The 24,302-nt window shown below is 39.2% G+C and overlaps 1 protein-coding gene across 1 annotated transcript; it reads right to left on the reverse strand.

Annotated features, from left to right (window-relative positions):
- Window positions 1–517: 517 nt before the first annotated feature.
- On the reverse strand, window positions 518–22,014 carry SNAP23 (synaptosome associated protein 23). Its single transcript, XM_063289887.1, has 8 exons — window positions 21,908–22,014; window positions 16,730–16,834; window positions 12,232–12,273; window positions 11,749–11,797; window positions 11,352–11,469; window positions 5,725–5,877; window positions 5,000–5,144; window positions 518–2,314 (listed from the first exon to the last, which is right to left on the reverse strand). Exons 2-8 carry the CDS (start codon window positions 16,784–16,786, stop codon window positions 2,249–2,251), a joined length of 630 nt encoding a protein of 209 aa, XP_063145957.1. The 5' UTR covers window positions 16,787–16,834; window positions 21,908–22,014; the 3' UTR covers window positions 518–2,248.
- Window positions 22,015–24,302: the final 2,288 nt, after the last annotated feature.

Consider the following 24,302-nt stretch of genomic DNA (forward strand, 5'->3'; position numbering starts at 1 on the left):
GGGTATTTATTTACATCATAGATGAAAACAGACTCTTCGTGTAGTGATACTAAGCTATAAGAAATTTAATATTTTTCACAAATCGTAATACCAGATGACAATGGTATTAATTTTCAAGTGTTTTTTAATATTACTAAACAAGTGTTCATGGTTCCCACAGAACCTAGTGAGAGCAACATCATCTCAACTAATTAGAGCTCCATAAAATATTACTGGAAAAAATTAAAGTAACACGTAGAGCTCCTGGAGGAAGTCACTGTGTTGCTTCTGCAGAATAAGAACATGTTTTCCAGCCAAATCCTGTAATTTATGTTTCAGTATTAATAAACAACGTAATTTGAGAGGGATGTGCTCAGTTTGTACACTATGCTACACCACCATGCCAATGTTCACAAGAGGTTATGTGGAAGACTAAGCTTTATAATAAAACTTAGTTAAACACTCAGTTGGAAATGTGTAAAGAAGCAAGGCATGAAGGAATTCTCTTATTTAAGAAGAAACAGTACAATACGGAAACTTGTTTTGAGTTTCTTTATAGTATCTAGATTGTTGCAGCTAAATCCTTTTAGACTTGCAGCAAAACATGCAAGGACTAGAAGAATTTTCTAGCCTCAATTTGAATAAAATACAAGATCTACTAAGCACTGTGCTGTTGAATAAATCAACAGTTTGGTAGATACTTAATCAGAAGAGAATTAAAGCTTTTTTGAGAAAGATTGGGCATCTAGTAGATTTGTAATTTAGTGATTTCTACAGACATATGATAGAAAAGCCAAATCAAGAACCTTAATCCTGAAATGGGAGTAAACAAGTAAACTCTAGGCCAAGCACTTATACAGCAAACTACAACATGTGACCCATTCAACAGCATACAGCTTATTAGTAGTGAACATAGTGGTTTCCCTTGGATCCCTAGTTCTGCTACATGCCAACATTTTTTAAAAAGAAAACTTGGCAAATAGCAGCAGCCCACATTGAATAGATCACAATTTGTAGTGTCTGCAGAACCATACCACCATTTAAAAATTTGTGAATTGGATCAAATTCAGATTAACTTTCATAACAATAAAGCAAAGTTGTGCTTGAAACTGATTTCTTTGGAAAGCATGAGTGAGAATGTTTGTATATTCCAGACAGAAAATATGAAACAATGTTATTAACATTACTAGGAAGCAGATGGCTTTTGACTTCATTCAAACTTAGATGTGCCCTGATTTTGTTGTATTTTTTTAAACCTCCCAAATGCTTTTAATAAATATTGAAATCACAATATGCTGCCCTCTACAGGTTTGTACAGATTGCATGGATTGTGTACACTAAGCGGGATAACACATTTCTATAAGGAATACTTTTATGAAGTAAGTTTATGTTTCTGATAAAACATTTTAAAAGATAGAGATTTCACGGAGCAATCTCAGCAGTATTAATACCTATGGAGACACATTTTTTAAAAAATGGTGGAAATTTAGGATGATTGTATAAAGGCCTGTATTAATTTCCCTGCAATCTCATGAGATTCCAAATGATAAGAGTAACAGAAGCTCCGTGCTGAGCTATGTGGGTTGCCCCTTCCCCTAATTCCACTAACCAACAGTTTCTGTGAAAGAAGGAAAAGAAATTAGGACTGGTAGCAAAAAGCCCAAAATTTTGGAGGTGAAAGTGAGAAATAATTTAAAAGTTGAGTTGCATATATCACTTATATACTTTTTGTAGGTTTACTCATCTAATTTGCATGCAAATTAGAACTGCTATGGCTTGAAAGTATACTTTATAATATATCCATTACCATCTTTCCCCATAATGAAAAGCTTGGTAATAAAATCAAATATTTTGAAAAAGAGGGGCAGCTTAATTTCTAAAAATATATACATTTCATGAAAATCAGTCATCAACCACTTCAGTGATGACATGCAATATTAAGTGAGGTAATTAAATCTAGTGAGTGCCTTCTCTTTTGCCTTTAATTGGTTGTCCTGCACTCCATCTCTGAGTTGCCATAAGAAAAAAAGGGGAAAGACTATTTCACAGAAAGGACAAAACCAAGGAAAATGAAGCCCTGAGGATATGAATATGAATAAGAAAGCTACATTTCTGTTGTGCTGTTTTCCTGGATTTTCAAGCGAAATATGTATATAATAATGTCCTGCTTTGTTTCACTTTCTGAACAGTTGCTTCTCTTCTTTGGAAACTGAGGATATTTGTAGACTGAGAAAATATTTCAGCTGACTAAAAGAACCAGCAATGGCTATCAGTTCTCAATAAGCTTTTTGGCTTTTACATTGGCTTGCTCAATACGGTCTTTGTTGGTTTCAGCCTGAAACAGAAAACAAAATGCAAAGCTACTAGTAAATTATAAAGGTGTAAAGAAACTATTCAAGCCTCTTTGTACCACAATTTCCTCAAGAATAGCCAAGAATATAGAGATCTAAAATATGGTTATAAACATATAAAGTTAAATGAATAGAAAGATTTCCCCTCATTTTCAACTCATTCAGGATATGGCTTTTTGTAAACTGCTGGGAATTGTGTAAAGATTCAGTGGTATACAAATGAAATGAAATGAAGTAAGTTAAATACATACATACATGAAGGGCAAATTCCAGCTTGCTGAATAAGGAATGTACTGGAGGGAATGTTTAAGCCCACTGACTTGCTCAGAAATCAATTACAGAAATTAGCCGTGAAAGTACCATAATCTTTGGGAGCAAGGAAGAAACTACGGCAGCACAGATTTGCAAGAGGAAGCCATTCAAATGAGTTCATAGCTTACAGATACAAATAAATTCTAAGTAATCCTCTCATCATACTGCTACACTTATTTATATATATTATGGTTATTTTTTTAAAATTTAAAAGGATTAGTTAAAAATATCAATGAATGATTAAATGTCATCTAAAATATGTAAAGCTCTTATTAGCAAATATCTACCACCTCAGAAAAATTATTACATTTGCACACACTGACATTCACTTTGTGTTTTGATTAAATGACTAGCTCTTACTAATCTGTTCAAGATACAGGCTGGTAGGCTTATTGGTGGGAGAAGCAAGGCAGAAGAATTACTTAAGACGGGTGAGAAAAGAAAAGCTGTTTGGAGACAACAGTAGAAAACAAAGATGGTTGCATCTGCAGCTTGGTACAGATTTATGTACTATTTCATAAATTCTCAAAAAAGCATGAAGTCACTTTCCTTGATGTTGTAAAATGCTGCTATAACTTTTAACTCTTATAACAGCATTTGTTTTATTATCAGCCTTCCACTACTATTCATGAATTATGTGCTGACCCATCAGTGGTAAATGTTATTTAAAATAAATTATTTAAAATATTTTTTAAAACTTGCTTTAAATCAGTCCACCTGGATTTATACCTCATTTTCTCTAAAGTTTGCTATGCTTTAAAACTGGCACAAACCAATACCAACTTCCTTTTAATGACTCTTTCCATCGTCTTATCACATCTGGATACTAAGTGTCACATATTTAAGGCATTCATTCCATACCTTCCTAACCTAAATAGGACACTGCAACATGTGAAGCAAGAACGGAAGATAATTACTAAATCCATAACCTTGGGTACTCAGTGTGATGTCATGGACACCAAGCGGCCATTAACACTTCCACTGGTGCCTGCCAGGTTCTCTACCCTACCTGCATTACAGAAAGATTTAATTAACTAAAGCACCCAGAAGAACAGGAAAGAGGATTAAGATAATTGATGTGGTTTTAAAAAACAACACTTATCTGTGATTGGGCCAGCCAATGGTGCTCTGATTGTAAAGGTCACTTTGAGAGTTGGCCTATTAGTCACTGACTGCAATATTCATTCCCCCTCCTATTTCTGTCAGGTAAAGGTAAAGGTTTCCCTTGACATTAAGTCCAGTCGTGTCTGACTCTAGGGGGCAGTACTCATCTCCGTTTCAAAGTGTCCGTAGACATGTGGCCGGCATGACTGAACGGAACGCCGTTACCTGCCCGCCGAAGTGGTACCTATTAATCTACTCACATTTGCATGTTTTCCAAATGCTAGGTTGGCAGGAGCTGGGACTAGCAACAGGAGCTCACCCTGTCACGTGGATTCGAACCGCCGACCTTCCTATCGGCAAGCTCAGTAGCTCAGCGGTTTAACCCGCAGCGCCACCGCATCCCTATTTCTGTCATGGCATTTTATATAAACAAGGCTTTTTCATTGATGACACTGGGTTACCCTTCACAGAACACCAGCGTTTCAGAGAAACAAGTACAAAACTTTGTGAAAGTCTGAGTCAGAATAAAACAGCTTCAGGTGTATTTGTTCTATTCTAAGCAACAAAAATCTGCTTTTAATCACCACCCAGGATCTGGTCTGTAGCTGAATGTGATATACGCCTTCAGCGTATACACAGCGTGCTTGTTTTGTGCATGGGTAGAAGGGAATGATTCACCAACACAAGCATATTTCTCTGGGCATCATCAGTTTGCCTGGCTATTTTGTTGTGCTTTGTGGGGACAAATATGTGAGTTTGCATCAGATTCTAGATTTATGTTGTAGTTCAGTTCTTGGGCAAATTGCTTTTTTTTTGGTCTTCCTGGAAATTAGTGTTTTGTTATTGGAAGCCATTTTATGAATTGACAGCAATGATCAGAAAGCACCTATAATATCCTCTTCAAATGTGTTCCCTACTTCCAATGCTGCAATATTTATTGGTATTGGTATTTATTTTATTTTTGACACTGTACCATGATGGAAATATTATTTCAGGTTCCAAAACATCCAGCCATGAATTCTGGTGGAGAAGTACTGACAATGCCCAAAGTGTTCACCATGAAATCAGGTTTAAATATATTGTAGATGGAAGAATGCTTTGGGTGGAAGAATGTGGTCCAGACAAGAGAGTAAGGACAGGTTCTGGCGTACCTCTCTACAACATGGTACAGTACTCCAGAACAGTTAGCTACTCATCTTAGCAATTAAGTCTCTGATAATTAAGGTTGCAAGGATCCGGTTCTCACTTCTTACCTTCTCATTTATCCGATCTATCTGCTTGTTTTGTGAATCGATCTCGGTGCCCATATCCACGGCCATATTTTTCAGATTTCCCAAGATGTGTCCCACTTGAGTTAAGTTCTCCTCCATCTCATCTTCTCTGGCATCATTTGTTACCCTTTTCAAAATATCAAAAGAAACCTACGTTGAGTATTTGCAAGTTCCTTCTTCTTCATTATAAGAAACCAGGTTTTCATCAGTGGTGCTATCTACATATCTATCTACCTACCTACCTACCTACCTATCTGCTCACACCTGTCAAACTGCCCTAGGGCAGTTCACGATAGAAATGAAAACAGTTAAATCAGAACAATTATAAAAATACTAAAACCATAAACAAAAGGTAAAATTAAATAACACAATCATAAATAGCCCTAACTCTAACCCTATCTCACACAAACATTTCATAGCTTCAGTCTCAAAATATATCTAACTGGCAATTTTTAAATGAGTATAAAAATAAACCTATGCTTTTATAAACACCTTTATGAATTCTACCAATCTTGTTGGAAAATTTGACTCAGAAAGTGATCTTATTATTCGGAATCTTTGAAAAATCACTAAATATTGTTTAGAATAACCATTTATGGCTTACATAGAATAAGCTTCTCCTGATGGTTTTTAAATACCCCAATACTGCTGCAGAGGAACAGATACTGAATATGTATTCAGCAGTGAAGGAAGAAGAAACTATTTACCGTGTTATGTATCCTCCAGCTGGTCCTCCTGAGGTCTGTGGTTGGTAATTTCCTGCCCGTCCTGGTTGTCTAGATATTACGTGATCACCTGAATTCTCAACGTTCTCACCCCAAGTTGTCTTATATGCTTTACTAGACTCAAAATTCTTTGTTCTGTAAGAAAAACAGAATAACTTCCAATTAGCTAAAAAGATACACAGTTCTAACTTAGCTATTTTGAAATAATACTAGGGAATGCCAAAGATTGTTTCGTATGACACTAGTAAACAAACCCAGGTTCACCACAAAATATGACCTAGTTCATACAATAGGTAAAGGTAAAGGTTTCCCTTGACACTAAGTCCAGTCATGTCCAACTCTAGGGGGAGGAGCTCATCTCCGTTTCAAAGCTGAAGAGCAGGCGTTTGTCCGTAGACACTTCCGTGGTCATGTGGCCGGCATGACTAAACGGAACGCCGTTACCTGCCCACTGAAGTGGTACCTATTAATCTACTCACATTTGCAAGTTTTTGAACTGCTAGGTTGGCAGGAGCTGGGACTAGCAATGGGAGCTCACCCCGTCACGCGGATTTGAACCACCGACCTTCTGATCAGCCAGCTCAGCGGTTTAACCCGCAGCGCCAATGCGTCCCTAGTAGTTCATACAATACCCAAATGTATATTAGGCTAATGTAATGTCTCACCCTGGATCACATGTTAAATTTGGTTCAGAACTGATTTTACTATAATTTGTGATCATAGCTTGTCACTGGTTTATTCCTTTGAATGACAGTTGAGTTTATCAACCAAAATTGGAAAGGGGGGTTAATCTATACTTAATCCTGTTCCTATGCTCTGGTCTCTGCTGCTTCCATCTTTTTTTAACTATCTCCTGTGTGGGTTGGAGCAAATTTGACAGAGGAGGTAGAGGTTCCCACACCTGCCCAAGTCAGTGAAAATTCCAACCCTGATTGGCCTACCATGGATTTTTAAAAGCATTTTTACAGAAATGTATTTAAAATACCAAGAAATGTCAACTGACTAGTTACTGCACAGGAGGCCAGGATACCAGTCAACATAAATGTTAACCAGCAATTTATGGCTAGTATGATTTGCCATGTCACTAGTGCTGAAATAACAGGAAGATAATTGACTTACCCACAGTTAGCACCAGATATGCTATAGTGTGTCATAAGAACATACATTTGATACTCAATAGAAAACCACAAGAAGTTAGCTTTGATTTCCAGGTAAATCAACATGTATATTAAAGCACTGTATTTTATACTTATAGCTGAAATAATAATAATATCCAAAATGATTTAAGCCTTAGAGTCATTTCCCATAGATTAGTGAACTAAAGCTGGCTATTTGCTGACAAAATTAGCATCTATCAATATGTAATAATCTAAAGGTAGTCCTCAATTAACTACCACAATTGGGACCGGAATCTTGGTCATTGAGTGAAGTTGTTGTTAAGCAAGCATGTGACTGCTTTGCTCAACAACCACAGTATCAGCACTCCCAGTTGCGGTCGTTAAGCAATCTTGCAGTCATTAAGCAGACAGAGTCCCAGGTAAGGAGCGAGGGTGCCTCAGGGTGGGGGAGACCCTGGGAGGCCCGGCGCAGGCTGCATGCCGTCTCCCTCTCATGGGTGCTGTTTCAAGAGCTCCCTGCCGAAGGATTCCACCCACCCCCTGGAGGCACCCCACACTCCTTACCTTACGCGCCGCCTCTCTACTCAGGGTCTGAGACTCCTTTGGCAGGGAGCTCTTGAAACAGTCCCTAGAGCCAACAGTGAGCTGAGATCCAAGCAGGATACTCAGCCCCTGAGCAGAGAGGTAGGGCATAAGATAAGGAGTGTGGGGTGCCTCCGGGGGTTGGAAGGAATCCTTTGAGATTCCAGTTCCGTACAAGCAGGCATGGAGGATTTAGCTAAATCCTTCATGCCTGCTTGCACAGAACAGGAATCCTTCGGCAGGTAGCTCTTGAAACAGCACCCAGAGACAAGAGGGAGTCCTCTCGGTAGGCAGCAGCACCTTGTAACCTTCCCTGCTGGCTTTCCCATTGACTTTCTGAGAAAGATCGCAAATGGTGCTCACGTGATTGCAGGGTGCTTGGCAACCTGTCATAAGAGTGAGCAGGTTTCCAACCACCTAGATTGCAATCATGTTATTCCAGGTGTGTGTACGCGTTTCGTGATGGCCGGAAGTGCTTTACAGGCCATAAAGCACCCGTTTTAAGTTTGACTGGTTGTTAAGCAACTGGTCGTTAAGCAAGGAGTAACTGCACTTGCCCTCCACCTGACGATATACCCCTTCTAAATCTACTTTGGAGGAGTGGGATCCTCAGTATCAGGTTTGAGACACATACATGGAATGCAGATAAGAGTGAAGGGAAGTCCTTTTTAATAGGCATAAGTCTTTTTGGTGTTGGATTGGTGTTGGATTTACTTTTATGAAATTCACATTCCATATTTATATTTTAAACTATGTTAGCTCATTCCTTACAACTTAGTTGTAAGTAGCTTCTATATAAGCTGCTTTATAGCTTATAATACAATCAAGTGCATGATTAGGAAATAAAATATATGTATATACCACTTAGCATTATATTTATGGAGCATCTTTTATTTAATGCATTGTATGGAGAAAATTGGAGCCTCGTGTGGCGCAGAGTGGTAGGTGGCAGTACTGCAATCGAAACTCTCCCCGTGACCCGAGTACAATCCCAGCGGAAGCTGGATTCTCAGGTAGCCGGCTCAGGTCGACTCAGCCTTCCTTCCTTCCGAGGTCGGTAAAATGAGCACCCAGCTTGCTGGGGAAGGAGACGACTGGGGAAGGCAATGGCAAACTACCCCGCTATAGTCTGCCAAGAAAACGTCACGAAAGCGGCATCCCCCCAAAGGGTCAGACAGGCTTGCACAGGGGACCTTTCACATGGAGAAAATTAGAGAGCCAGTTTAGTGTAGTAGTTAAGGCAATAGACTAGAAACTGAGCGACTGTGAGCTCTAGTCCTGCCTTAGGCATGAAGCTAGCTGGGTGACCTTGGCCAGTCACTCTCTCTCAGCCCTTGGAAGGAGGCAATGGCAAGCCACTTCTGAAAAACCTTGCCAAGAAAACTGCAGGGACTTGTCCAGGCAATTGCCAGGAGTCAAAAAACTGACTCAAAGGCACAAACAAAAAATTGAGAAAATTATATAATAGTGATTTCACCCAATCATGTATCAGATAACCATTATCAGAATGGTGACAAAAATGGAGTAATAAATACAAAACTAAATTTTCTATTCCAACATTCATATGACCAAGATAAAACTTATATGTATTGTTTTATACTGTATTATGCTATAATATTTTATTTTTATTTGGTTTTGGGATTAGCCTGCTGTGTGAATACAGCACAGTGGTCCCCAATATTTTTAAACTGAGAAACATAGTTGGAATTCTGAGGTCACTGTACAGGCATTCTTACAAGACAGTTGCATGCTGGGCACTGCTAGACAAAAAACATTTTCTCCATGTGGTGGATCACAGTTAAAACAATGGTGAACACTATCATAACATTTCAGATTATTCCTCCAAAATTTTAAAATCTGTATATGAGCTATTATTTTCCTGAAAAGAAAATCCTAATAGACTTAAATTGTATATCAACCACTAGTTGCATTCTAAACATCGTAACTATTATTTCAGATTAATCCAATCAGAATAAATAACTAAATATAAACTACAAGCAACATGGCACAGATACAACACAACTATGGACCATCACAAGATTGCTTGCATGTTAAGAAAACATGCACATGCAGACATGCATCTTGTTAGAACATCACCTTTAGGCAGCTGGTTAGCAATACAAACTGCTTCTTAACACTGGGATTTTCCTAAATTCCATTTTGACCAATTAAGTGGATCCAACCTCTGATGTTAAATCTTCATTTTATTATAAGGAAAAGTGGGGTGATTAGGAGAGAATGAAAAAAGAGTGAACAGTAAGACAAGCAAACAGATAACTATTTGTTAGGTGACAAACTATTTCAAAGTACAGCTGAGAGTATGTCTATAGTAAGAAAAAACCAGCTTTAACACAGAACAGGAAGAAAAAATATTGTGAATACTATATTCATAATTTGTAATAATGCTGTGGTATACTAGTGGAAAGTCATATAATTTAGCTCTAGGAAACAAGGAGTTTCATTTCATTAGTTCATCCACTTCAGATCCATCCTATTCTTCCTCCTCCTCCTCTACTTGCCTTAGATACTATTTTGTTATCAAGCATATTGAAAATTCCACATAATTACTTCTCTAGTGTACAAAAATTTAAAGTATCACAAAAGCCTCATACTTTTCAGAGTGAAGGATAAGAATATAGTAACAGGAGGAAAAAAACCTATTACATAGTATATTTCCCTGTAAGCCTTCATTAAACTGACACATATATTGTTCTCACTCAAACTGGGGAAAAAAATTCTACAACTTTACCATGAATTGTTATTTTAAGTCTGATTAATATTGACAATAATTCCTTCCAAATATTTAATAGGTAATTTAAAACACAATCCGAACTAGTATTATTGATTTAGCTTCCCCATCCCCATACACTACCAGATTTAAGTCACAGGTATATTTGCACATCTAACTATGCCTTATAATGCATAACTACTGGTGCATGACCACTGGCTTTTCTTCTTTTGACTCGCGTAGCTTGAAAACAACTGCCATTCATTGTTTAAACTTTATTATGTCATCCACCACAACTCCTACTTGTTATTACCAGAAAACCAAAACAAAACAAGCCCCAAATAAACTTAAAACATTCTAGGCATTACTTTATTCACAGGCTAACCTTATGGACAAGTAAGTCTAAATAAGCATTTCCCAACTTTTTCCTTCATATGAACCACTACACAGAACAGAACATTTTTGTGAATTGCAACAAAAACCAGGAGACAGCAACCATAGCTGGTGCTTGTCATGGCATGGGACTCCAAAATTCTTTTTTAAAAAACAAATACATTTTTAAAAGGCTGAAATTTCGCAAGACATCAGTGTTCTTGTCTGAAATCTTTTAAAATTTGGGGTGAAAAAATCTTATGCTTTTCAAACGACAATAATAAAATCTTTGTTTTGGGGTCCACACAACCAACCTCTGCAACAGAAGTTTTCAGGCTTCATGGATCTGGAGGGAGGAGTCAATAGTCACACTTGCATGCCTTCATACGTTTTGGATAACACACCATTGGAAAACCTGAAGGAGCGGGTTGGGGTCAGATCATCCTAGAGAAGATCTGTCTATGCAGTTGCTCAGAGTCAACCTGACTTAATGGCATATAATTAAAGAATACCATATGAATGCCATCAGTGGTTGGGACTATGCTAAGGTAAAATGTGATTTCTTTGAACTTTGCTTATCATGTTATGCGAACCCAGTTGCTGTTGTTTATAAATCATGGTTTATAGTTCAGGATTACAAGTGAACACAAACCACGGATTAGCACAATGTCCATTTCGTGTTCTGAATTCTGTATCTTTTTTTCCATCAGAGAGAAAAATAACCTTTAATTAAATTTTCCACTCACTAAAGTTCTATATGGGGTATTGTTCCTTGAAAAAAGCATCTTACCAATCTGCTTTTAACTGACCTATTGCAAGGACAGACACACAGACCACAGCACTTATTAAGCTCTGTCAAGTTCTTTTCAGCTTCTTTCATGTCTTTGTTTATTTGATCCATACCTTCTTCTATGTGGTTTAACTTTTCTAGAAAAAAAAAGAAGCTTTAGAAACCTTAAACGATGTAAAATGCTTACACTTCATATAGGAAGGTCTGCATTCAAAATGTTTCTTAAAAAGCATTTAAAAGCAGTTTAAGAGGTATTAATGTTTCTGGAAACCACTGCAAGCCTGTGGATGATGGCCATGCCTGCATCTGGACTGCATTAATTATGTATCTTTATTATCTATCACTATGAAATAAAGAATTTGAAACTTTATGATCAAAGATGTCACATTGTTCTTTATTACACATGTGCAACTCACCGCCTTGTTCATCTAGCATGGTAATAGTTTTGATTCCAGCGTCTTGGGACTATAATGGGAAAAAAAATGAGAAATACAGAATCACTACATTAAGGAATTAGACTGACACAATTTACTATAGGCTATTCTGTGGAGATACTAGTAAATAATTACATACAATTTTTTTTAGCATAATATATTTGCATTAATACCACCTTGTAAAATTCTCTTCCAGGTATAATAAAAAGGTATCCCAACATTGCAAGATATTTTGCAATGCAGGTGTATCTGGTGAATCTGTTGCTTTCTATGATAAAATTATTATTTCCACTTTGTATAAAGTTGCAATGTTACTGCTCTTTCATCATGGAAGCTTTCTAAACAAATCTGAGAAATACATCCACAGGTGCAATACCTGATGAAGATAATACACTCAATTTCATTTGATCTTCTCCACCTGATTTCCCACCCCTGGAACAAAAAGGCTTTTAACCTTTTCCTTACCTCAATGGCCATGCCAAGGATCCTCCTTGTGCTTTCCAAAGACTAAAATAAAGACAAATTTCATTTCAGGCATGCAGATTTTTAGAGATATGTAATAATTATATAATTTTAGACATTGCTTTAATTAATTAAGCACTACAGTATACCCTTGGATCTGACACAACACAACTAAGCAAGGTTTTGTCTTGATTAGTGATATTTTAAAGCCAATATCATGAAGCCAATATCTTCCAGACAAACCCTCTTTTTAGACTGTGCAACTCGGTCCAGCTGGGAATCTAAAAACTTTCTTATTAGAGTCTGAAGTTTGCTGTATCATGGCTGTGGTGATAGCAAGCTGAAACAAGCCATTGGCAAGGCTCTACCTCTCTCTTACAAGCCTGGTGACACTGCCCCTTGATGGTCTGTTCTGGCAGTGTGAAGAGGATGGGAATTGTTGCAATGGCAGTTCCACAGCAGCCTTACAAAACAGGCCACTGTGAGACTAGGCTGAAGCTGCCATAACCTAAAGATGAAGCAGGCACATAAGCAGAGGACAAAAGCCAGGAAACTTGTCTAAAAGATCCCTTCAGGGAGGTAGATAAGAAGAAAGCAAGTTGTTAAGGAAACAAAAGAAAAATGTCACCTGAACCAGATAAAGGAAGTTGGGCCTGAGCACATGGAAACACGCCCCCATCCCACCAACAGCTATCAGACTATAAATTAACAAGGCAAGAGTAGCTGCTAGCCTGGTGTGGATGAGTGTGTATGTGTATGTGAGAAAGAGCAAATATACCTTGCAACCAGTAAAGTTTTGCTGTTACTTTAAATTCACTGGGTCTCCGTGTATTTCAAAGAACCTGTTGTGCCTCAGCGTTTGGTTGAAAGTTATTTGTGTGTGTCCCTAATTATTTCCTGGCTGTTGACCAGGGCTGTGTGTCTTGTCTGCTCAAGCTGCACCTATCTGGAAAACCCAGGTAAAAAGCAAGGGGGGCTTACAAGATCTGTGTGCCTCAATAGGCTGCAAGAGTGTGTGTGAGTGACCATAAGCGGAACCTGGGAGCAGCAGCGTGTGACATTCTGCTAGCCCTGGAATGGCCTTGTGGGGCTAAAATAGTGTCTCTGGGAAAGGGAGGCACACTAAAGTGCAGCCTCTATAATATTACCATCTTTTCCGCCCCATTTTCTTTTCTGCACATCATCTTATTGTTCTCTCCCAGTTCCTTTGTTACTTCCCTTATGATGTCCCTACTATTCCCTATTGCTCCCCATTTCTTCCCCATGTTCCTGCTCTTCTCCACTTTTCCTTTCTTGGTTCCTCTATTCTGCTTCTGCTCAGTCATCATGTTCCTCTCTGCCCTATTTCATCTGTTGCTTTCCCAATTTCCCACTTCCAAGCCCAGCCCCTTCTTCCCTTTTCCCATCCCCAAATCTTTCCCACCACATCTCTTCTCCTTCCCTGCCCCTTCGGCCACATTTCAGTCTTCCTCAGCTCAGAATCAACCCCTCACCCCCCATTCCCTACTCATTAGACCAGGATCTAGTCCTCCTCTATTCTTTCTTGCTCTCAACCTTTGATCCACCTTTCCTCCATCTGTTGTTGCTCCTATTAGCGCTACAGGGGTACAAATGAAAAGGGTTCACGACAAATGCAGTCAGGAATATAAATATGTAAAACACTGTTTCAGTGTTATGGGTGCATGTACAAGTATGTGTGCATGTATAGACTAAAGGCCCCATTTGACTAGAGCACACTGGGTGATTTTGGGCCAGTCATTCTCTCTCATCCTAACCTATCTCACATCTTAACCATAACCTCTCTCATCTTAACCTATCTTCCCATATTGCCCACAGATGAGAATAAGTATGAATGAATTTAACTTTTTATTTAATTTCAGTGGCTCAAGCTATTTTAAATATATTTCCCTGTCCATTTTTTACATAGCCCATGATCCCCCTTTCAAAAGCATGCACAGTCTGCCTGCCAGAAGTTGCACGTTTCCACAATAGCCTGTTCTGCAGACTGAAAATCAAGCCCTCAGCACTTACTGGTCGCTGTGCTAAGAAGGAACCTCAGCAGAAGCAGTTACTTCCACAGGTTAATCCTGAATTTTATGAGAAAATTTAATTTGTAGAATGCTCAGCTTGCAGAAAAGAAATCAGAATGGGTTTTTATTGTGTTTTTGCAAGGGGGATATTTATTGTTTAAGAAATAAAATTGTTTCTAATTTTTTAATTCACTTTCTTTCTAATTCCATTCTGCAGGCTGGATTGGGCTACACAAAGTTTAAAATAAGGGGACATTTATTCTGCTTTTCCAACTCCGACTCTCTTCACTTGTAACATCTCATCCATAGTTGTAAATACTGCAGATCTACGTACACCAGCTCCTTGCCCTTTCAAGTGGGAAGGAGGCTGAGAGAGTAAGGGAAGGGAAAATTATTTTCTTTGCAACAAGTTTTCTGTGATGGCTAGGAATTTGCTACATCTGGATGCACAGAATCAAGTAACTGAATGTGGTATTGTATACAACCAGCTATTATTTGCAGCTGTAAGAAGAATGCTTTTTCAATCTATCTCATTTCTAAGTTTGATTTGGAGTCTGGGGACGACTACTTCCACATTTGGAAACACAATTGCAGCCTCAGTTACAAATGTCGTGTCTTAGTGAATCGCTTTACACAGTGTGCACAATTATTAGGCAAGTGAGTATTTTGACCGTATCATCATTTTTATGCATATTTTCCACCTCCAAGCTGTATAAACCTGAATGCTTATTGGATATAAGCATATCAGGTGATGTGTATTTGTGTAATGAGGGAGGGTGTGGCCTAAGGAGATCAACACCCTATATCAAGGTGTGCATAATTATTAGGCAGCTTCTTTTCCTCAGGCAAAATGGGCCAAAAAAGAGATTTAACTGACTCTGAAAAGTCAAAAATCGTACAAAGTCTTTCAGAGGGATGCAGCACTCTTGAAATTGCTAAGATATTGGGGTGTGACCACAGAACCATCAAACGTTTTGTTGCAAATAGTCAACAGGGTCGCAAGAAACGTGTTGAGAAAAAAAGACACAAATTAACTGCCAAAGATTTGAGAAGAATCAAACGTGAAGCTACCAGGAACCCATTATCCTCCAGTGCTGTCATATTTCAGAACTGCAACCTACCTGGAGTGCCCAGAAGTACAGGTGTTCAGTGCCCAGAGACATGGCCAAGGTAAGGAAGCCTGAAACTCAACCACCACTGAACAAGACACATAAGTTAAAACCAAGAAATATCTGAAGACAGAGTTTTCAAAGGTTTTATGGACTGATGAGATGAGAGTGACTCTTGACGGACCAGATGGATGGGCCCGTGGCTGGATCAGTAACAGGCACAGAGCTCCACTTCAACTCGGACGCCAGCAAGGTGGAGGTGGGGTACTGGTATGGGCTGGTATGATTAAAGATGAGCTACTTGGAGCTTTTCGGGTTGAAGATGGACTCAAGATCAACTCCCAAACCTACTGCCAGATTTTAGAAGACACTTTCTTCAAGCAGTGGTACAGGAAAAAGTCTGCATCTTTTAAGAAGACCATGATGTTTATGCAGGACAATGCTCCATCGCATGCATCGAAGTACTCCACTGAGTGGCTAGCCAGTAAAGGCTTCAAAGATGAAAGAACGATCACATGGCCCCCTTCCTCACCTGACCTAAACCCTATTGAGAACTTGTGGGCCCTTCTCAAACGGGAGATTTATGGTGAAGGAAAACAGTACACCTCTCTGAACAGTGTCTGGGAGGCTGTGGTTGCTGCTGCACAAAAAGTTAATTGTCAACAGATCAAGAAACTGACAGACTCCATGAATGGAAGGCTTATGACTGTTATTGCAAAGAAAGGTGGCTATATTGGTCACTGATTTTTTGTTTGAAATGTCAGAGATGTTTATTTGTAAATTTTGAGTTGTTTATTATTCTCACTTTAACAGATGAAAATAAATGAGTGAGATGGGGGAATTTTAGTTTTTCATTTAGTTGCATAATAATTCTGCACACTAATAGTTGCCCAATAATTGTGCGCACATAGATATGCTCCTAAGAAAGCCAAAACCTCACTTTTACTTTCTTAAATATTCAGGTTTGAGGTTTATTAACATTTTGGATTGACCGAGAGCACTGTAGTTGTTCAATAATGAAATTCATCCTCAAAAATACAACTTGCCTAATAATTGTGCATGCAGTGTAGAGTTTAAGAGACAGGCCTGGGTGGGAAACATAAATATATATTTTTTTGCACGCTGGGCTATGCATGATAGACAAACAAGGCTCTCTCCTTTCAGAAAATCCATTAATCCTAAACCCCCCCCACATATTCTTGTTTCTAAGTTCAAATGATCTAGATGATTTAAAACCTCCCCCTCAATGCAATATTATCAAAGCAATGTAGGATAACCAATTGATTTTAGTGGTGGTCATGCACTCTACGAAGTTTTCCTACTCAAATTACTGGCCAACAATATATTATTTGAGATATTTACCTCATCTGTAACTTGATGGGCTCTCAGCTGAATTTCTTCAGGTGACAACTCAGCCATGACTGACAGGTGTTTTCCAATGTCTGGCTATTAACAACAGGATTTCTTCTGCAATAGTAAAGTATCAGCAATAAGGATATAATCCTGACTAATTTTAAGTAGTATAAGTTCATTACAAATAAATGGTAAGCTATGTCCTATTATATTTATAACCAGTTCAGTTGTCAGCTTTCTAGGAAAAGAAAAGAAAAATTTAAAATTTCAGTATTAGAATATTCTACAAAAAGGACAATTACATAACAAAATACTTAATGTGTCTGTTCATTCATTCATTCAATTTATATGGCCGGCCATCTCAACAAGTGACTCTGGATGGTGAACAGAAATAAAATAAAAACAATTACAAGCATTACAAAAATTAAAATGCAAAGTAGCAAAGACACATCAAACCCAAATCACTAATACAACCAAGAAACAACTCCCTGCACACGCTTGGAGCCCCAGGCCCAGGCCTTTAGGGCTTTACGAAAGGCCAGCAAAGGCCATCATGATCTCCAAAGCATTAATGTCTTTAATGGTAGAATTTGACTCAATATGAGCAGTATCCAAATATCCTATACTATATCTTCCTTGCAAAATAGCAGTTCAAGTAAAAGTTACACTTCTACATGATAAGCCAAGTTAACAAATAAGGAGAGATCAAGTTTGGTCCAAACCCTTTCTTTTACCAAATGCTTCTCACCCAGATAATCTTCCATTGCCTCTACCAATTTTGAACCCTAATCTAAGAAATTAATTTCTAAGTTTTTAACAATGGAAACTGTTTCTAAATAATCCAAGACATAAATTCCCTCACTTATTCGATACTCCTGCTTTTTGAGGGCCTACCAATCCTTTTTAGATATTAATTAGTACAAGCACACAACTGTTGGGAATCAGGCAAAAGTCAGATGGCAAGTATTGTTTTCTTCCCCAGAGTAAAATACATTCCTAGTGAAGCAATTTTCCAAGTGCAGCAGCCGGGACCAAACGAAAGTGAATGAAAAGTGTGGCTCTTTATACTTTTGATGCAGGATGTCAAGAGAAGGGTAACAAAATGGTTATTTCCCACATATTCAGTACTAGTTTCAAAAGATCTTTTTACTAATGATTTTGAGTATTTGCAAAAATAAATATATTCCAATTTAGCTTTTCCTGGCAATTTTCCCAGACAGCACCCTGTAATATTTTGTTGCAAAATGTTTATAGAAATTAAATATGATGAACAGAAATAGAAACCTTAAAAAATGAGCTAAAGACACAAAAGGTAGAATACAGTATGCACCTGTAAAATAAGATACAGAAGAAAGAGAACCATAAGAATTACAGGAATAGTTTTAAGCCATAAGTCTTATTATATTTTATATTTATTCCTCCTCTACAAAAACCATTATCTCCCAATTTAATATCTAAAACTTTGTATAAGCCTCTTATATAACATATATGAAAATAAATGTTTTCCTATGCTTATTTATCTACAAATTTAATTCATAATATAATAAAACCTAAACTTAGAAATAGCTTAATAGACCCTTAAATATATCTTTATTAGTTCATTATTAGACCAAGACTGAATAATACAGTTGCCAAAACAAGAGGTCTCTAGAAGCTACTCAGATTAACACTGTATATCTCATATCTTAGCTTTCTGATTTACAATTTGTTCCCAGACTCAAGTTGATGTTCCTGATGTTTAAAGCTTTAAGAGATACAGGAACAGATAGTCTGGACAATATCTTCCCTTCTTTGAAGCCCTATTTTTTTTCCTACCATGATTAGAAAATACACTAAAGACCTGGCTTTTTCAGCTGTGGCAACCCAATGTGGAGTAGCTTCCCCAATTGTAATCCATCTTGGTAGTGTCAGGCAACATGTCACTCATGGGCACTGTGCACATATGGGCAGATATCCCTATACCCATGAAATGCCTAGCTAATAGTCTGCAACTACTTCTTCAATTACTTTGTTTTTAGTCCATATCATAATAAATAGTCCATTAGTACTTTGTATACCAAATATTCTTTTTTTGCGGGGAAGGTTTCCCTCCATTATAGACATTGCTTCATTTCTGGGATGTATTTGCAGAGAGTACAAATTAAACGTTTCAAATAGGACTGACAATCATATTTCAGCTGCCTTCACTAAAGAAGTTCAGTAGTCAAATCTGAAGAAAATATGAATAAAACATTCATAAATAGTAAACAAAAAATGGTGTGACTGACATACAGAAGGGCAAACAATCTGCATGCAGAACAACTGCAACAATGAAGATGGCAGTGTTGACTCACTAGATAGAACTATTAGATCTAAGTAGCTACCTCAGATAAAGAAGTCTCCAAGTTGCCCAGATTCATCCCTGGTTCCTCCATTATCACCACTCACTGGAATGTAACATACAATTATCACCACCCTATGGATTCCTATTTCTACATACACCATTAACTACTGTGGTGGTCAATTTTGACACATTTGGCTCAACATGCCACAAGTGCAACCAAAGCAAGTCTTACTGCAGACATTCTCATGTCATTCCATGAAAATTAAGATTTCTAATCTAAAACTATCTTGCAAGCCAACATACTATTGTTTGTAATTAGTAATGAGTAGTAGTACCTCCTGGTACCTAGTAATCAGGAGGTATATGGAATTTTCAAACATACACTTAGGATGTTTTTGTTTACTTTACCTTCTCTTTGGATTCTTTCATTTTGTCACAATCAAAATGAGAAGAAGAGAAACAAGTGAAGTAATATTACACTCCAAAGCACTGTGTGAAAAACACGAATAGAATAGAGACCCAGTTTGGTCTAGTGGTTAAGGCAACGGGCTACAAACCAGGAGATGATGAGTTCTAGTCCCACCTTAGGCATGAAAGCTGGCTGGGTGACCTTGGGCCAGTTCCTCTCTCAGCCCAACTCACCTTACAGGGTTGTTGTTGTGGGGAAAAGAGAAGGAGGAAGGAGTATTAGGTTTGTTCGCCGCCTTGAGTTTTTTATAAAAATAATAAATGCAGGATAGAAAATAAATTATCTATCTATCTATCTATCTATCTATCTATCTTATGCAGAGTTTTTCCAGCTGTTTTTTCCATTCTACAAGTCAAAGCAGGGACCTCTGCAGTTTGCTAATGGTATTTTAACTTTAAAGGAGTTGAGGCTGCTATTTAGATATATATCATTATTTGTGTGCCATACAATATTTCCCAATTTCCACCACAAAGAGATGTGGAGGAGTAATATTAACTCTGAGTGTTCATCCCTCATTCATGAAGAAAATACAGGAGAGGAAGAGAAGCTACTCTGTGGACAGATGCCATTCTGCTAGTGGACATAGAGAAAACATGTTCCTTATTAAAAAAAATTGTGATAACTCCATTTTCCATATACCCATTCAGAAAAGTCTCCCCCACTTCTCAGGGATCCCACTTTATTAAGATGTAATATTAAGACATATTTTCATTAAAAATCATTTGTTCTTCTGAAAACTGATATGAAACTGCAAAGGTAAACAAATATTCAAAACTGGAAAGTAGAAAACTACTGTCAATTGGCTTATATTGGATTGCATTTGTCCACTGTTAAGATAGTATTAACTAGTGAACTTGATTCCCATCCTCCCAAACCTTGCAAGAAGAGACAGTGATATAATTGAATAAGGAAGAACTGATTGTTTTAGTCTCTTGGGGGCTATTAGAACAGGTATGTTAAGCCTATCAGAGGCTTAATGCACCCATTTAGCCTTCATTTTATACACAAAAATGTGCTATTAGAATCTGCCATTTTGCCACTAAAATGACAATGAGTATACAGTATATGTCTCTGTAATTAAAGATGCAGTCAAAAATTTAAATCAGTAATGAAACAACTGACTTTCCAAAGCACCTATGAGCTTTCTTCTAGGATGGAGCTTCTTACATAAATCTATTAAATTACAACATCCTTACTTCTGAACATATGAACAACTTCTTTCTGATTCTGAAAATGAAAGGGAAAAGAAAGGCTGCAAGAAAATAGTTGCATTACTATACTTCCCCAAAGAGTATAAAGAAGTGTTTGTCTAGCACCTAATGAATTCTGGAAGTGGGGACTTTTTTTTTTTCTTATAAGGGGAAGCCCATTTTGCACAACTCTCTGTTGTGAAGGAATACAACCACAATGTAAATGAGAAATAAATTAATACTGGTTAAATCTGAACAGGGTTTCCAGATTGTTTCCTGTCCTTTCTTCTATCCTCTTCCAACCCACACCGCTGTCTTAATGGATGAAAAAAAAAAAAAATGAAAACCGCTACTGCTTCCTACTGCTCTTGTTACCGGCTTTTAAAAATGCAGTAAGGAAGCAAATGCAGCCAAAGGGATAATACCCACCCCTAAGTGAATCTTTTGCTAAAATATATTGTGAAGACTATTGCTGTAACAAACATAAAAATATTACTGTGAAAAGCCTGCTAGTTTTATGCTTCTCCCCCTGCAATGAGAAGCCATAAAACAAACAATAAAACCCCTCTCCAATCCCTACTCTCCTTTGGACTGCGAAGCGAGGGTTCAGCAAAAGGATCCCCACAAACAAGACAGGCAGCGCAGCTCCGAGGAGAGGAAGCCAACTGGCAGCATTCCGTCGGAAACCCAACCAGCCCGAGCCGAGGCCTAAGCCGGGAAGGCAGGACAGTCACGGGCGCTCCCAGAACCGCCGCGGGATGGCAACTCCTGCCCCCGAGGTCGGCCTCGCCGCCCGGCTCCGCGGGATGTTGCGGTGCTCTCCCCTCAGGGCGACCCCTCTCCCGCTCCGGCTTCGCGCGCCCCTGCCTTCCCCGGGACGCCTCACCGCCCGCTTTCCCGGACTGCTCGCCCGCCGCCGCCGCCGCCGCGCCCAGCGTCCAGCCCGCCGTTTAACCCGGTCGCCCCCGCGCTCCTCCCACGGCGGGGGAACGGGGCCCGGAAGCCTCTGCCCCCGCGCCTCCCGCGCCCTGGTCCCTCCGGCGCTCCAGCCCGGCTCAAGCGGGCCCTAGCCGCCCGCCGCCTCCCGGCCTCACGCTCCCGAAGACGTTCCTTGCCCGCGACGGGCAGGCTCGCTCGCCCCTTCCTCCTTCCCTGCCCGCCCGGCTCTCGCTCTCTCTGGCCGCTCCTTCCCTCCGGAGACTCACCTCGGCGCTTCGGGGGCGAAAAGCCCAAGCCCCAGCCCGCCCCTCGGCTCCGCTCCGCTCCACACCCCGCGCCTTTCGGGCCTTTCGGCGCAGATCGCCCGCTCTCTCCGCCGAGGGGACGAACCTCGCATCCGGTCTTCGGGAGCCTCACCGCTCCGCCGACCCCACCCACCCAGTTTCCTGCAGCGCCTTCTTCCTCCCTCCGGTTCCTTCGGGCCCCAGCTGTCACCTCCTCCCGCCTCCCTCCAACCAGGTCTCTGGAGTCGCACCGCATTGGTTGCTTTTGGAGGCATTGCTAATAGCTATTGGTGGAAAGAAATGATTGTCATGTTTCGCTCCTCTTTCGCTTTCTCAGGTTGTTGATTCGCCTTTAGCATCCTGTTGGCTCTGGTTTATCTTTTCACAGATAAACCGCATTCAAGGTACAAAAGATTTCAGCTATGGTGGAATTAGATCAAATTCCTGCAGTACGGATGCATTCCCTGGCGACATATCTTCTAAAATAAGCATAATTTTAAAACAAGCTTTTCTGTTTCTAATATGTACTACGTGGCCCAATGTCCAAATCATTCTTTGAACATATCAAGACGATGATAACACAAAATCCTAAGCACTCAAGAAATACTGCTTACCGTCTCATCTGGCAATTCCCTCCTTGAACCATAAGCATATGTGACCTCTTGAAATGTTAGGTTAGTGTTTTTTAAACTTTTTCTCTCAGGAACCCTTCCTACCTTTATCAATTACGGAGGATTCCAAAACAACTTTTGTTTGTATGGGTTATATCTATTAATATTTACCATATTAAAATTAAAATTGTTGCATTTACTGCTGCTACCACTTCTCACAATTGCTTGATGGGATTTTAATATTGTATTACTTTTCAACATAGGCTGGCAAACAATTTTGATTTCAAGGACCCCCGAGAGGGTCTTGGGGGACCCCCAGGCAGGGTCACAACTTGGGGGGGCAAGCAGGGCATGTGCCCTGGGCGCCGCACGGGGGAGCGCCAAAATGGGTGTGGAATCCATGTTTGCCCTGGGTGACACAGACCCTAGTTGCGGCCCTGCCCCCAGGGGTCATAGGACATTTTAAGAAACACTGTATTAGGTATATCTTGATCTACTTATTCAAATCATCAATTAATTTGTAACAATAATGGTTGTATCTCACATCATTTTTCAGGGTGGTCTGGACACAAGTCATAAACAACAACATCGAACTGTAAGTCTCATGGGTTTGTTTTTGCGGGCACTACAGCGGCATAAAAGCATAGAGGATCCAAGGTACACAGTCTCTTGATACCATATTATTTCTGTGTATGATCCATTTGAAGTCACCATCACTAATCCTATATGCTCAAATGGAGTGAACATCCAATTATGGATCCAATTATTTCTAGCTCCAACATAATGCAAAAACTTAGATCCAAGGCACTGATTCTCAGGGGCCTATGTGAATTGTTTACATGTGTTCAACCTGAAGCCACAGATAAATCACAGATTACTTATATCTGAATAAAATGAATAGTGAATCAAATCAATGATTTGAAAGTTTCTGGTACCATCATGGAGCAAAAACAGGGACTGGGACATAAATCCTCTTGATGTCATATGTAGGAATGGGGTGTGGTATTACCAGTGTGTGAATGGTACCCAATTGTACATCACCATCTGAGCTGTGCCAGAGATGTTGTCAAATTCTGGCTTTGGTGTCTAGAAACTGTTGAATGGGTTGAACATGTTAAAGCTGAGTCCAGACAAGACAGAGTTGTTGTTTATTCACTGTGATACTATGTCAGTCCTGGTACTGTCTCTGGAGATGGAAGCACCATTCTTTTTTTTTTAATAAGAATTTTATTAAGTTTAAAGCAAAGATAAAAACTACAAAAAAGCAAAAAACTACAAAAAGAAGAAAAACCAAAAAAGTGAGAAACACAAGAAGAAGAAAAAAATTAAAGATTACATAAGAAGTGACTGAGATGGAAGCACCATTCCTGAAGGGACTGATCTGTAATTGGTGATCCTCCTGGATTCACTGCTACTGCTGGATAGACAGGTGCAGATCATAGCCCAGAGTGCCTTTGGCCAGCTTTGGTTGGTGTGCTAGTTGTAGCCCTCCCTGGAGTGTGAGAGCCTTGTAACAGTTATTCATACCACTTCTCTGGGCTACTGCAGTGGGTTCTACATAGGTCTACTTTTGGAGACCATTTGGCAACTATAGCTGGTACAAAATGCAGTGCCCCACTTATTGGCTGGCACTTATCACCATGAGCATGTTGATCAATAAGCCATCCGTAGGGCTTGATGCCTAGATTTTTGCAGGACTGTCATCTCCAGCTGGAATTGACCCATCCAATATGCTCTTCCCAGGAAAAAAATTGAACTGTGGGAAA

Source organism: Candoia aspera, chromosome 1 (assembly GCF_035149785.1).
Source record: "Candoia aspera isolate rCanAsp1 chromosome 1, rCanAsp1.hap2, whole genome shotgun sequence".
Lineage (NCBI taxonomy): Eukaryota > Metazoa > Chordata > Lepidosauria > Squamata > Boidae > Candoia > Candoia aspera.

Coding starts and splice junctions, on each gene's coding strand:
- SNAP23 (XM_063289887.1), bottom strand. CDS start 16,786: ATGGCTGAGTTGTCACCTGAAGAAATTCAGCTGAGAGCCCATCAAGTT. Junction 5,878..11,351: donor TGTGTCTGTCCTTGCAATAG/GTCAGTTAAAAG, acceptor TTTTTCTTACAG/AACAAAGAATTTTGAGTCTA. Junction 2,315..4,999: donor TAGATCGGATAAATGAGAAG/GTAAGAAGTGAG, acceptor TTTCTGTTTCAG/GCTGAAACCAACAAAGACCG.